This window comes from Rattus rattus, chromosome 18 (genome assembly GCF_011064425.1).
Source record: "Rattus rattus isolate New Zealand chromosome 18, Rrattus_CSIRO_v1, whole genome shotgun sequence".
NCBI lineage: Eukaryota > Metazoa > Chordata > Mammalia > Rodentia > Muridae > Rattus > Rattus rattus.
Window position 1 is genome coordinate 1,236,461 of NC_046171.1, and position 15,501 is coordinate 1,251,961.

At 51.7% G+C, this 15,501-nt stretch overlaps 1 protein-coding gene across 1 annotated transcript in view; it reads right to left on the reverse strand.

The window, feature by feature from the left end:
• Nucleotides 1–15,501, reverse strand: part of Trpm2 (transient receptor potential cation channel subfamily M member 2) — a 48,795-nt gene that overhangs the window by 25,797 nt on the left and 7,497 nt on the right. The window contains exons 4-12 of the mRNA XM_032888823.1: nucleotides 14,541–14,709; nucleotides 11,411–11,591; nucleotides 10,179–10,345; nucleotides 8,538–8,718; nucleotides 6,665–6,726; nucleotides 5,170–5,370; nucleotides 3,397–3,499; nucleotides 1,212–1,333; nucleotides 666–1,019 (exon numbers count right to left, since the gene is read on the reverse strand). Of these exons, the coding sequence (XP_032744714.1) occupies nucleotides 666–1,019; nucleotides 1,212–1,333; nucleotides 3,397–3,499; nucleotides 5,170–5,370; nucleotides 6,665–6,726; nucleotides 8,538–8,718; nucleotides 10,179–10,345; nucleotides 11,411–11,591; nucleotides 14,541–14,709 (1,540 nt within the window). The remainder of the gene's footprint in view (nucleotides 1–665; nucleotides 1,020–1,211; nucleotides 1,334–3,396; nucleotides 3,500–5,169; nucleotides 5,371–6,664; nucleotides 6,727–8,537; nucleotides 8,719–10,178; nucleotides 10,346–11,410; nucleotides 11,592–14,540; nucleotides 14,710–15,501) is intronic.

Below are 15,501 nucleotides of genomic sequence, written 5' to 3' on the forward strand. Positions count from 1 at the left end.
TTTTGTTTGTTTTCCTTTTCTTATTTATTTATTTATTTATTTATTTATTTATTTATTGGTCAGGTATTTGATCTCAACGAGGGAGGGAAAACCTGCTGTAGACATTTCTAGAGGTAAATAAGTCAAAATGAAGTTACTCAGGAGCCGCTGGGGTTTAAGTGAGGAGGGTATTGAGAGAGGTTTGTCTCCTCAGGAACCAGCCCTGCCGCCGTCCTCAGACCTCAGTCTCCATTACTGGGTGAAAAATAAATTACGATTGTTTAAGCCCACGCCTTGCAGGACAGAGTGCAGAGCCCTTTGCTTTGGACTCGTTTGTACGGTCAACTGGTTTTGCTTTTCTCTCTCTCTTCTCTCTCTCTCCCTTTCTTTCTTTGAGACTACCTCAGCGACTGCCTCATCATGTAGCCCAGGCTGGCCTCGAACTCTTCATCTTCCTACCTCAGTCTTCTGAGGGCTGAAATTATAAGCATCCCCCTCCCACCGCTCTGCTCCCCCACGCCCCTATACACACACATTTAGCCATTCTAATGGCTGTACGAGCTCACAACCCAGCTGAGGACACAATGGCCATCCACCAAGGAGCCAGACTTTACACGTCACCAGTATGTCCCTGCACCGCTGACTCCAACATCCACATCACTAACACCCACGTTCCCAGCACTCACGTTGAGTTTGATGTGTGGCATGGGCAGCGAGAGCCGTGGCCGGTCAGTGTACCGGGGCCGGGGATACAGCAGCTGTGTGGAGTCTCCGAGGAGCTCACGCAGCACCTGGGCCACGTGGTGCATTTGCAGCCGAGGTGTTTCAGATGCATAGGCTAAGCGTTCATGCTCTTCTGCCAGCACCTTCTGCAGCTTGCTGTGGAAAAGGCAAGATGGCTCCAGGTTCTCGTAGAGGCAGAGCAGAGTATCCCAGGTGACAAACTCCTTCAGCCGCACCCCGTTCTCCAGAAAGAGCCTCACGAACTCAGGCTTGTTGGAGATGAGGGCGGCCGTCATCATGGGATGCAGGTCTGAAGGCTGAGAGGGAGGAGCAGGGCTCAGTGACGTTCACACTAAGTCAGCACCTCCTGGAACTCTGAGCTCAGGCCCCTAAGAGAGGCTGGTGGGATATCTGTCCTGAAGGATCGAGCCCACCCTGGTCAAAGTCCCAAAGCAAAACTGGAACCCTGCAGAAACGCACACACACCCCATTTGCACACGACACCCCACCTTCCACTGCCACTCATCAGTGAAGATCTCACTGCGGGCGATGTCCACACGGTTCCAGGCCACGGCCAGCTTCAGCTGATGGTCCCAGTTCTCGTGGCCGAAGTGATCTTGGCTTCGAGAGGCTGTGGGTGACAATGTGTGTCAGGTACCTCTCCCTGAGGCTTGGTTGGTGTCAGGCTCAGGAATTGGCCAGGAATTCTAGTTCCCATAAAGATTTCAAGGCAAACTCAGAGCTCAGTGCTGACAACTTCCCAGGACACCCACCTTGGGAAGTACTTTGTAATCTCCAATTAGGCTCAGAATCTCTTAGTTTGCCCTATCTCCCTACTTTGGGTCACCTTCTAGACATGCCAAGCCCTATGTGACAGGTGGATCACAGCATAAGTCATGATAAGAGAAGATACGGGGCTCTAAAAATCATTCGTTTATATTAACATGCAAAGCAGAATTCCAAAATCCAACATACACACACACACATGCACACATACAGACACACACAGACACACACATACACACACAAACATACAGACATATATGTACACATGCATAGACACATACATACACACATACACATAAACATACACACAGAGACACACACACATATACACACAGACACACACATATACACACAGACACACATATACACACATACACACAAACACACATATACACACCATACATACACATGCATATAGACACAGACACATACAAACAGAGAGAGAGAGAGACACGCACATACACACACACACACACACACACACACACACACACACACACAAAACACCTTTGTCTCCATTCTGCAGCAGCCATACCACCCAAATTCTCAGGAACATATAACAGTCAAGCATTCCTAAGCTTGTTTTCTGCTTTAACCGTGTGTGTGTGTGTGTGTGTGTGTGTGTGTGTGTGTGTGTGCATGTGTGTTTCCACTGCCCCCACGTACCACAAAATAGGGTGCTGAGACGGGCTGGGTGTGTAAAGTGACACAAGTGAATACCAGCACCCTTGAGGTAGGCAGAGTTCCAAGCCAGGACACAGAGAACACCAACTACAAACGGAAAGTTGGTGAACCACGAAAGCTAATCCCTCTGTTCTTCAAAGCCACTTGAAGAAAACGTGGCTGCAACCCACAAACCAAGGAAAGGCTTTCCACTTCAAACGTCTGACAGAGGACTCCTATCAGTCAACAAGGAGGAGAGAAAACGGCAACAGAGGCCTTGAAACATGCTCCACGCCACAGGAAATACATCAGGAAGAAACATACTGAAAGCACACCAAGACTCTGCATTGTAGTATTATATCGCCCAGCCAGGCCTTGAACTTGGCAGTGAATCTCTTACTTCGGGCTCTGAAGTTCTGGGATTGCAAGCGTGAACCTGGAGAAGTGGCTTAGAATACTAACTTTTCGACTAGTAACTGTTACTGTCTTAACCTCTTATGCGATGAGGAAAACAAATGCTACAACTGTAGGTGTTCCCCTGCCTATGACTTGGCCTGTTTGGGATCTTTACTCCTTCATCTGGCTTTGAATCACTGTCTACAGAAGAGATAGTAACTTTCAGCTCTCTCTGCTGCCCCCCTTGAGGATTTCTTGTAACTCTGGTCTAGTGGTTACAAATTCCCAATGTTAGTGGTTACAAATTCCTTAGTTCTTGTTTATCTAAGATTATCTTAATTTCTCCCCTACCGTGCAGCCCTCTGCCTTCCACCTTCTAAAGCCTCTTTTCTAAAGATTTATTTATTTATTTTATGTATGTGACTACACTGTCCCTCTCTTAAGATACACCGGAAGAGAGCATTGGATCCCGTTACAGATGGTTGCCAGCTAACATGTGTTGCTGGGATTTGAACTCAGGACCTCTGGAAGAGCAGTCAGTGCTCTTAACCACTGAGCCATCTCTCCAGTCCCTGCATAGTATCTTATTGAGACTCCCTTGTATGGGATAAGCCAGTCACCTCACCTCGCTGTTCTCAACATGTGTTGCCTCCGAAAAGCTTGACCATAATGGGCTGGGTGTGGGGTGACTGAGTTCATCTCACTGGGAATTTGCTGTGCACCTTGGGTGACAGGGGTGTGCAGGGCGTGGCAGGGCAGCTGCTACACCTGACTGAGATGCTGACCCTCATCCTGAACCCACAAGTTTTGGTCTCTCCCCCTCCCTTTTCACCCTGACCCTGGCCTCACCTTTCAGTAAAGCTTGCAGAATGGCAACATCCACATCCTGCTGACCATCCTTGCCTTCCCGGAAGACCGTCAGCAGCTGCCGCCTCCTGACAATATCTTGGATCTGCAGCGAATGGATTCAGTGAAACTTGGGGTGGGGGTAGGGGGTCAAAAAGGATCGGGGACCCAACAAGGAGCCAGACTCCCCAGACTGGGCAGGTACAGGCACAGTAAGAGCACTTGCCACCCAGCCTGATGACCTGACTTCAATCTCCTAGGACCCATACGGTAGAAGAAAGACCTGATTCGCACAAAGTATCCTCTGACACCCATAATATGTGCACTGTGGCACCAGTGTGTGAGCATGAACACACACACACACACACACACACACACACACACACACAAAAAATGTAACAAAAAAACTTTTGGATAAAAAGATTAAATTCAGTTCTCTGAATTGCCTGAATAATTTATAATGTTGCTGAGAAAAGGCTCTCCTGGCCAGCCGAACAGCTCAGAGCTCACCCAGCAAGGAAGCAAAGGACTTCAGGACTGGGGAAGCGGGTAAGGGAAGGAGATGAGGAGCTTACAGAATTCACATTGTTTCCTTGCTGGATAATCCTACAGAGTATCCATCTTAGCTAGGGTTTTATTGCTGTGAGCAGACACCATGACCAAGGCAACTCTTATAAGGACAACATTTTAATTGGGACTGGCTTACAAGTTCAGAGGTTCAGTTCATTATCATCAAGACAGGATCATGGCAGCATCCAGGCAAGCATGGGGCAGGAGGAGCTGAGAGTTCTACATCTTCATCTGAAGGCTGCTAGGGGAAGGCTGGCTTTCAGGCAGCTAGAAGGAGGGTCTTAAAGCCCACATCCAACAAGGCCACACCCACTCCAACAAGGCCACACCTCCTAACAGTGCCACTCCCTGGGCCGAGCATATGCAAACCATCACAGCATCCACACCAAACAAGGCCACTCTGAGTCCTTGGCAAATTTAAAATGAGGTCTCTGTGCTTCTCTAAGATACCCAATCAGAGAGCTCCTGATTTTCCACCGTTGAAGCCACGACCCAAGCTCCTCCATGAGTCTGGTGTGGCTAGCTCCAGGTGTCCCTGTGGTCTATGGCTGGTGGGACCTAAACTCAGCTCTACTGAAACCCAGCACTGCACACAACCACCCCCAAGAAAGCTCACTTAGTGAGTAAAACTCTGAGTGCGAGCTCGGAGCTCTGAAACTTGGCCAGCCTTGCAGGGGATATACCAAAAGTGTAGACACTAGCTACACCCTCCTCTGCAGGTCTCATCAGGGCACCACCCCAAAACCCAGCTTCCAGACTAGGGAGCTGGATAACTTCAGCAAGTGGTCTAGCCTTAGTGCTCTTATGAGGAGACAAGGCTAGACCACTTGCTGCTGTGGCCAATAAGTTCCTCTGCTGCCAGCAACTCAGCCGAGGTCCCTCTGTGCTTCCTGGCCCTCCCCAAGTACCACACCCTTCTTTTCCAACAGACTCTGGGTCCCAAAACAGCACTGTTAAGCTGAGGTGTCCCAGAGGGACCCTAGCATTCTACGAACAGAGTTCAAGCCCCAGTTCTCCCTCGGCATGCTGTCTGTCACGTTCTTCAACCTCGCAGTGCCCAACCAGGTTTCCTCTCCTCTTCTGGTACTCAGAATCCCTCCCTCCATCTGCAAATCCAATCATGCACCCCGCCTGACCCATTTTGGGTCTCTGGAGTCCTGTCGTGTCTGGGAGTCAGCCTGGTGACCGTATGCATAGGAGCCTCACTTTTTTGGTCCATTCCACGATCTGGTTTTCAGTGAAAGTCTCAAACATCTCCTGGAAGAAGACGCTGAGCTTCTGCTGGATCAGGGAGATGGTGATCTCAGAGACGGGCAGAGCGGCCACCTGAGCGATGACGTCAGCCACTCGGCCGGAGCCCTCCACTATCACGCAGGGTGTGCCATTGGTGATGGCGTTGTAGATGGTCTGCAAAACCAGAACCGAGTGTGAGCTGGCCAGAGTCCTCACCCGGGTCTCACAAACTCGGAGTAGAACGTTATTCGATAGCATCTAAGGTCGCATCCCATTTGCTACCCAGAGTGCACCTATGGCGCTGGATCTTTCTGGAAGCTCTCACTGGTTTGGTACACACCAGAGAGCTGATGCTAAGACACAAGGAATGCACAACTGATACACCTGACTCAGGTGTCAGTCAACACCCAATACCAGTTAGTAAGAAGGGTTCATGGCATAGCCATGGACCAGACACACTCACAGGGATGCTGTGTGGATCCAGAATAACCAAAACCCAAGGGATACCAATACCATGAGGAAACCCCATGGAACTGGACTGGGGCTGGGGCCTGTACTCAGAGAGTAGTGCCTGGGACACTGGGTGGAGGCCTTCTGGAGAGTCTCTGGGGAAGAGAGAGCCAGCAGACCCACCATGACCTGAGCTACAGCCAACCACCTCTCCCACAGGAGGGTCTGTCCACCATGTGCCTCTTCTCCCACCCAGAAACATCCCTGTCCTGTGATGAATTCTCTCTCCTCCATATCCTGAGGACAGCATGCCATGTGTGTTCTCAGTGATAGCACCAGATTCTAGCCAAAGTGCCTCCTAGTCCTCCCTCCAAAGTGCCTCCCAGTCCTCCCTCAAACATCACCAATCCTCCCTCGAATCACCTCTCAGTCCTCCCTCCAAATCACCTCCCAGTCCTCCTTCCAAAGCACTTCCCAGTCCTCCCTCCAAAGCACCTCCCAGTCCTCCCTCAAAGCATCCACTGCTCCTCCCTCAAACATCACCAGTCCTCCCTCCTAATCACCTCTCAGTCCTCCCTCCAAAGCACCTCCCAGTCCTCCTGCAAAGCATCTGCCAGTCCTCCCTCAGAGCATCTACCAGTCCTCCCTCAGAGCATCTACCAGTCCTCTCTCAAAGCATCTAGCAATCCTCCCTCAAAGCATCTACCAGTCCTTCCTCCAAAGCACCTCTCAATCTCCCTCAAAGCATCTGCCAGTCCTCCCTCAAAGCATCTACCAGTCCTCCCTCAGAGCATCTACCAGTCCTCCCTCAGAACATCTACCAGTCCTCCCTCAGAGCATCTACCAGTCCTCCCTCCAAAGCACCTCTCAATCCTCCCCCAAAGCATCTGCCAGTCCTCCCTCAGAGCATCTAGCAGTCCTCCCTCTAAAGCACCTCCCAGTCCTCCCTCGAAGCCTCTTCCAGCCCTCCCTCCACAGCAGCACCTGAGCCCCACACTGCACAGCATCGAGTACTCACATGCAGAGTGCCAGGGCCACCCTCCAACACCACGCAGACAATGGGGATCTTAATGGCCACACCTAGACAGATACGGAGCCCACGTGAAGGCAAGTTGGGGAAAGCGCAGACCTACCCTTTGAGTCCTCTCCCTCCACCCAACCACCTCCACCCTAGTCACCCGGGGCCCAGTGGCAGGCAGCTCCAACGGCTAAAGATAAACGACGTGAAGAAGTGGCTCATTCACCGTAAAAGAGCAAACCCAGCCAGGTGGTGGTAGCACCTGCCTTTAATCCCAGCACTTAGAAGGCAGAGGCAGGCGGGTCTCTGTGAGTTTGAGGCCAGCCTGGTCTACAGAGTGAGTTCCAGGACAGCCAGGTCTACAAAGAGAAACCATGCCTGGGGGTGGGAGGATGAAGCAAACCCAAGACCACTTGGCCGTTTGCTGCACCCCTGCTTCCCCAACACTTCTCCCTGCTCCTGCCCACTCACCCCACCCCTGTGCCTACCCCTGCATCTATCACAGCAGGGACTCCTGCACCTGACTACCCAGGCCAACCTTCCACCTGTATCCTACCCCATCCTGATTGAATTGTACAGAAGAGAGAAGAACAGAACTCCATCCCCTCTACCCAGTGGACCACTCTAGCCAGCCTGCCTTTCTCTGCTGCTCTATTCATGGTGCCTCAAAGTCCAGGCTGGCTCAAAGATCCTCTAGGAAGGGACGGACCCACCCTGCATGAACTGGGGGCATGAGGGCACACATCGTGAGTCTTCTCCTCTTCTATTCGACCCCACCCAGAAGGCAGGAAATGGAGGTGACATATGGGGTTCCCTCCCGTACCCAGGGCCAACACGGGTGCCTGCCTTCACACACTTCCTACTCCAAGCAGTGCTCCCCCAAGCAGTGCTCCCCCAGTGTGGAGCCTAAAGAGATTACAGATCCCCTAGGAACTTAGTGGACACGCCATCAGACCTGGGGGAGGTGATTAGAGGGCACGGTGCCCAACCCCAGTGGGGACCCTGATTCAAGAAGCACAAGGAAGCTTGACATCTGCTGCCCAGCGCCATTCCAAACACGTGCTGAGCTGGAAGCCTCCTTCCTACGCTCTGTGTTCTCTCCTCACCTCACACCCTGGGTGCTCCCATCCCTCTCCTCACAGGCAACTGAGGTCAAACTGTGAGGTCTGCCTGTCGCCTGCTCCCATTTCGCAGCCTGTCCTGGCTGGCTTTGTGCGTCAACTTGACACAAGCTGGAGTTATTACAGAGAAAGGAGCCTCCCTTGAGGAAATGCCTCCATGAGATTCAGCTGTAAGGCATTTTTCTCAATTAGTGATCAAGGGTGAGAGGGGTCATTGTGGGTGGTGACATCCCCGGGCTGGTGGCCCTGGGTTCTATAAGAAAGCAGGTTGAGCAAGCCAGGGGAAGCAAGCCAGTAAGCAGCACCCCTCCATGGCCTCTGCGTCAGCTCCTGCCTCCAGGTTCCTGCCCTGGGTGAGTTCCTGTCCTGACTTCCCTTGGTGATGAACAGCAATGTGGAAGTGTGAGCTGAATAAACCCTTTCCTCCCCAGCTTGCTTCTTGGTCCTGGTGTTTTGTTGCAGCAATAGAAACTATGACTAAGACACAGCCTGAAGCCATCTCTAATTGAAAATGTCAAATGTCCTATTAACTGACAGCCAACAGCCGAGCCTACACTGATATCCGTCCGCTGACTGAAGCAGCAAGAGAAGTCAGGTCCCCATGAAGAAGCATTCAGGGACCCGGGGAAACGAATACAGTCGTGTTGCGATCTCACCGCCACAAACTATGCCTGTCACAGCCAGCTGTGGCTCTGACACAGAGCCAGCCTCTCCTCTCTGCCCCAGATTCCCTTAGGAGCATGCACACTTACCCCCTCTTTCCTTCGTTTGCTCCGATATGAACTTCTCCAGCTTAGTCCTCAGCGGAATCTCCACACCATACTGCCCGTGGGTCCCATCATCCACCAGGATGAAGTGGGAGTGGTTGCTGTCCAGGCAGGTCAGGTTCCCTTGGCCTTCCTCATCCAGCATGTACTCAGCAGGGAAGCCTCCCTGGGGATGACAGGGAAGTCACACACATTGGGTTTATTTTTTAAAGTCATATCTGTATTCTGGAAAGGGGTAGGGGACTAATAGCTTGGATAATGACCCTCAAAGACACCAATCCCTAAAACCGAAAGTCTGCTGGAGTTCCCATATTTGGAGACATGGCCGTTGCAACTGTGTTTTTAAGGATCTCAACATGAGAAGATTAGCAAGGTTTGTCTGGACTCCCAGACGCACCAATAGTTAAAGGGACAGGAAGGGTCCCATCAGAGCCCCAGAATAGTATAACTCGTTTTCGTCAGGGCCGAGTGATATGGTGTCCTGCTGTGTGGGAGAGTGACTTCTAATTGTAGTCGCTTTGTGCAACCAGGTGTGTGGTTGTGTTTTACAGCACCCCAAAGAGGCTACTCACCTGGGAGATGCTACCGGACAAGGCATCACCGTCTCCACTGTCCACAGAGCAGGGAACAGCATAAGGACCAGAAGGGTTCGCAACTTGGAACACCCCCGGCTTCTCTTAGCCTCGGTCTTACACCAAAAAATGGGTGTGCAAGACAGAACAGTTGGTCCCCCCCCCCATGCCCAGGGATGAACTCCATGATTTAAGACACAAGAGAAAGACCATGACTATGTCTGACAAAGGGTCACTGAGCCCGGGGGACTGCACACTGAGACAGGCATACTCTTATCACTCCCTAGTCACAGACCACGATGTCCCCAGACTTCCCTGGCTGTGAATGTCCTCATTAGGACAGACCCAATGTATCTTTAGAAAATCCGGCTTAGTTAACCAAGTTACCCAACTGAAGTCTCCTTTTTTTTTTTAAAGATTTATTTATTTTATATATGTGAGTATACTGAGTACACTGTCACTGTCTTCAGACATTCCAGAAGAGGGCATCGGACCCCATTACAGAGTTTGTGACCCACCATGTGGTTGCTGGAGATTGAATTCAGGACCTCTGGAAAAGCAGTCAGTGCTTTTGACCACTGAGCCATCTCTCCAACCCTGAAGTCTCCATTCTTAAGGAGCTGCTAGGCCAAGCTTGGGGGGTAGCATGAAAATGTAGCCCAACTTGCTGCTGACTGCCAGAAACCGCTACCCCATGGAACTCCAGGCTGGAAGCCTCTGAGCATAAAGGTTCAGAGCTAAAAGCTCAGGTTATGGGGTCAGAGCCTGGCTCAATCAGACCCCAATGTTTGCTGGCTGTGTCGTCTTGGTCAGTCACTCCCTTCCTTGAAGCCCATTTCTCATCAAATCAACTCTTGGGATGTACTCCCATGTAGTAATAACCAGCACTTGGATACCTCTTATACAGTCAGTCCATGTTAGCTGTCCACCCCGCTCACTGTGCCCTTCCCTCCCCCAACACCCATGCTGTCATCCAATGGGCTCCCTGCACCCCTCTCCCTCTGCCCCTGGCCTTCCTCCTCCAAGCCAGAGCCACTCTGGAATGGCTACTCACCATGGGATGGATCAGTGCCTCACGGTTGTGGATGGTGCCCCACGTGGCTATGCCAATGGTGATGACGTCACCTTCTTTGCAGCTGCTGCTTAGGCTGAAGTCCCGTACCGCCTCGCCCACCTGCTTCATCACACCGGTGTGGGACCCCCCAGTGATGATCCAGGCCCCTTGGGAAGGAGAGACAGGTCATGCTAATCCTACATGGACTCATCCTCAGACTCTCGAGTACCTTGGCAGCTATGTCTCTAAAGCAGGATTAAGGAGGAAACACTATACAGTGATAGTATCTTCCTGATGCCTTTCTGGGACCTGAGCTCCCCATGTTACAAAGATGGTGATGGGAAAGAATGGGAAACAAAGGCCATCATCTTCTCTCTCCAAGTCTCTCCTGCACCTATGTCTTCTCTGTCTCAGGCTGAGGAGCATACAGGGTCTGAGTCTCCTATTCGTCTGCTTCCTTCGGCGTTTGTGACCCAGAGAGTGGTAGATGGTGTCCATCCCTCAGCCCTCCTCCCCACAGATGACAATCTGCCTCCCCAGCTCCCTGAGCCAAGTGCATACATGCTACATAAGTCAAGGCCCTTCGGCCATTGTGTGGGTGCTTAGCTCAATAGACAGTTCTGGCCAGACCTCTGAAATCAGTGCCTTAAGACCGCATGTGATGTGGACATTAAATAAAATCTAGGGCCTGAAGAGATAGCTCGGTAGTGAAGAGTACTGACTGCTCTTCCAAAGAACCTAAGTTCTGTTCCTAGCAGCCATGTTGAGAGGCTCACAACCACCTATAACTTCAGCTCCAAGAGGATCCAATGTCCCCCCTCTGCCCTCCACAGGCATCTGAACACGTGTAGTATTCACATACATGTACACACACACACACATGCATGCACCCACATGTACATAAGTGCACATGCATGCACCCACATGCACATAAGTGCACATGCATGCACCCACATGCACATAGGTGCACATACATGTACCCACATAGGCTCTAAGTAAAAATAAATCTTTTTTTTTAATCTAGCACATTAGCACACGACAGTTGGCTAGAGGGCATCAGAGCAATAAATGGCAAGAAGGAAGTGCTGTCCATAGATGAGGGACCTGAGAAATCTAGCCCAGGCTGGGGTGTGCATTCAGCTATCCCCAAGAGTTTTCCAGAGCCCATAACCCTGATCCCCAGAGATCCCTTCATGCACCCACGGCCTGGGAAGGCCTCAGCACTCACTCACCCGTGGTTTGGGCCACCTTAACCAGGCCTCTCCGGAAGATGCTCTTCAACCTCAGCTTCATGTTGAAGTTCTTGGCCCCACCGGTCACAGAGATGAGGAGGCTGGGGACATCCAGGCCCCAGTGCTGTGTCATGAGCTGGTAGATGACAATGGATGACGTGTCCTGGGAGAGTCGGACATACTGCAGGGGAATCGTACACTGGTGAGGGCACTTGGTAGGGGATACTGCAAGGGAACTTTACAAGGCACAGGGACACCCTGCAGGAGACAGTGAGGGCATCTTGAGGGGCAAGGGGACTGAGCAAGGGACAGAAAGGGAAGCCTGCAGGGGCTGGCGAGGATTCCCTGAAAGAATGGTTGTTCTGTTCACTCTCAATAGGGAGTGTGGCCACCTGAGCCCTGCCTGCTCAGCCTAGGGCTGAACACCTTCTTGAGTTAACACCCAGAAGGAAAAGTAGCCACAGGGTCTAGTCAAGACACGAGTTGTAAGAGGAAAGGGAAGAAGGTGAGGCCCAGAGGAGAGATTCAAGTACAATGGGGCCTCCCTAGGTAAAGCCAGACTATTCCTTACGAAGCCCCAGGTCCAGCTCCCCTGACCCCCACACGCTTTCTCTTCCCCCATCCTTTATGCTTAGGGAGCACCCTAAGCAGACCTTCCCCGCTTCCTTATGTCACCCTGGCACTGGTTCCTCCATATGGTTTGGCCTCCACCCCATTTATTTCCTGCTCCCAGGACTGGCAGAACTCTGCTGGCCCCTGAACTGTCACTGGGTTTCAAGTTTGGCCCTGCTCTGTGTACACATTTTCTGCCCTCCAGGAAAGGGTGGGGGTGGGAAGTGGCAATTCCCTGGCTTCACACTCCAGAACACCCTGAGCCATGGTGGACTCTCTCCCCTGCTTCCCCTCCCCCTCCCCCTCCCCCTCTTCTTCTCCTTTATTCTCTCCTCCTGCTCTCCTCCTCTCTCTGTTCTCTCCCCTCCCCCTCTCGATCCCCTTTCCTCTTCCCCCTCCCTCATCCCCCTCCCTTTCTTCCCCTTCCTCCTCCCTCCCCCCTCCCCCTCCCTCCTCCCACTCCCTCTCCCCCTCCTTATCCCTTCTATTGTCTCCCATCTCCCCCTCCCCTTCCCCCTCCCCCTCCCCTGTCCCCCGTGTGTTCGTGCAAGTGCATGTCTGTACAGAAGAAAGGGGTTGTAGATCCACACTGAAGGCACTAAAGTTTAAACACGAAATGTTCTCCCACAGGCTCATGTGTTCGAACCTCTGGTCTCCTGTTGAAGACACTGTGGAACCTTTTGGTGGTGGCATCTAGCTGGAGCAAGTGGGTTGCTGGTTGCTGGGGAGCAGGTCTTAGGGGTTGGGGTGGTTTGAATAGGAATGGTCCCCATAGATTCATATGTTTGAATGCTTGGCCATAGAGAGTGGCACTATTAGGAGGTGTGGCCTTGTTGGAGGAAGTGTGTCACTGTAGGGGGGCGCTTTAAGGTCTCCTATGCCTAAGCTCCATCAAGTGTGGAATCAGAGCCTCTCCTAGCTGCCTACAGGAGACAGTCTCCTCCTGGCTACCTTCAGGTCAAGATGTAGAACTCTCAGCTCCTTCTCCAGCACCATGGCTGCCTAGACGCTACCACACATGCTTCCCACCATGATGATACTGGACTGAACCTCTGAACCTGTAAACTAACTCCAATTAAATGTCCTTTATGAGAGTTGTCTTGGTCACGGTGTCTCTTCACAGCAATGAAACCCCAACTAAGACAAAGGTGAAGACCTCACTCACATCTTCTTATCTCCTATATATCTCTCTACCTATCTCAGCCTACCAAGATGCAACCAGCAGCCTTACACCCATAGCTTTGAGCTCCTCTTACGCCACATGTCTTCTCCACCATGCTGGCCCATAAGCCAGAATAAGCCCCTCTTCCCTTCCTCTAGAAACTGCCTTTTATCACAGGTGGGTTCACACACACTCATTGGGGTCAGGATATGCCTTATGGTTCTCAACAGGTATCCTAGTCACTGGTAGGACATGAGTACTATCCCCTACCACTAGCTGTCCCTGGCTTGGGACTGTCTCTGTCACTGCCCTTGAGGAAACAAACTGTCAGGTTAGGAACCTGGCCCGGGGTTCGATTGGCTGCAAGCCCACCCTTGCTCTGCCTGTGATAGCTTTGAGTAAGAAGCGACACCTCTCCATGCCTCTCTTCCTTACCTGAGGCCAGGTGACAGGACCTTCTTGTTAAAATATGGTATCTGTGTTTCCTTCCCACTCCTGCTTCTGAAATGATAACTCTGAGACTAAATATTTATTATAAAAGCCTAGGCCAAGGGGTTGGGGATTTAGCTCAGTGGTAGAGCGCTTGCCTAGGAAGCGCAAGGCCCTGGGTTCGATCCCCGGCTCCGAAAAAAAGCCTAGGCCATACGCTTTGGCTCACCCCCTGAGGAGCTCTGTAACTTAGTTACCCCCATTTAAACTCTTCTCTGTCTACCCTGTGGTCCTTCAGTCACAGCTCGGTTCTTTACATCTCAGTGTCTCCCTGCTGGCTTATCTCTGTCTTCTCCGTCTGTCTCCCGTAGCGTCTCTCAGCATCTCTCAGCGTCTCTCTTTTATCTCTTACTATTTCCCAGAATTCTCTCTCTTCCTGCCAGTGTCCCACCTCAGCTCACTGGCCATTGGCTTTTTTTATTAACAGGTAATGTTTATAAGAGATTCTCTCTACACCTCCCCTGTACCTACCTGTACCACCTCCTGTCCAAGGTAGCCTTGCTCAGCCAGCTGTGGTGGCTCCTGCCTGGGCTCTTCACCCTGGACGTTTCCTTCTCCCCCCTCCCTTCCAGAGACCTCACCCCCTTCCACACCTGTGCCAGGTCCTGATGCCTTAGACCCAAACAGAGAGCGGACCCTTCAGAACTAGCTCACTCCTCCCCTAGGACGCCTTACACTCTCCCCTCGGCTCACAAAGCCTCCTGTGAGCAGGGAGCACCCCACCCCCATCATTCCTCCATGCAGAGTGGACTCCATACACCTAGACTCCTACCGGCTCCTCATTCTCCCCCACCATACCCCGACCAGGAAGCCTGCTACGGTGTCCTAGAAGCCAACACGATGAAGCGTGAGAATGACGGAACCCACCTTCCCCACTTTCTGGCTCAGGCCGGTGAAGACAATGTCACCAAAGGCATCTGTAGGCATCTCGTGGACGTGTTTCTTTGGGTCCCACTCCTTGCCCTGGAAGGTGTGAGGCTTGATGGCCACTTCCATGTGCTGCTCATGGGTGTAACCACACTCACACACTACCTTCCTGTGAAGATACCAAGGGTTGTCATGGGAATGAAAGGGCACTGGTGCTCTCTAATGGGACATCAGGTACACCAGAAGAGAGTCATGACATTCATCTCACCCAACGGTGACAAGGTACCCCTCCTGGGTGTCAAGGGGCCATGTGGGCAGTGGGTACGAGGCACCGTTGCCCTCCCAGCCAGGTGGCATCAGCAAGGAGCCAAATAAAGATATACAGTGAGGTCAAAGGAGACATTAGGCTAGAACTTTGAACTTTTCCTGTGTGGCAACGATGAGGTTCTGTCCCTCCCTCCCTCCCTCAGACAGGGTTCAGGACCAGAAAAACTCAAAAGCTAGAAAAAATCATCAGTCACACCGAGAAAGCAGGCTAGGGCAGCCACCCACACCAGGATAGCACAGGTGTGGGAGTCATCTGACGAGGATTTTAAAGCATCCAGGTTAAAAATGCTTCTGTGGGGTTGGGGATTTGGCTCAGTGGTAGAGTGCTTGCCTAGCAAGCGCAAGGCCCTGGGTTCGATCCCCAGCTCCGAAAAAAAGAATAGAAAAAAAAAATGCTTCTGTGAGTGACTAAAACCACCCCGGACGCCAACCGAAGCTTCCAGAAAGACAGAGAGAACAACTGGAACCCTCAGCTCTGCAAAAGGGAATGACCAAAAGAGAAAGTAAACCAGAATATAAACACACAGACCCAGGGGTTGGGGATTTGGCTCAGTGGTAGAGCGCTTGCCTAGGAAGCACAAGGTCATGGGTTCGGTCCCCAGCCCTGAAAAAAAAAAAAAAAAAAAAAAAAAAA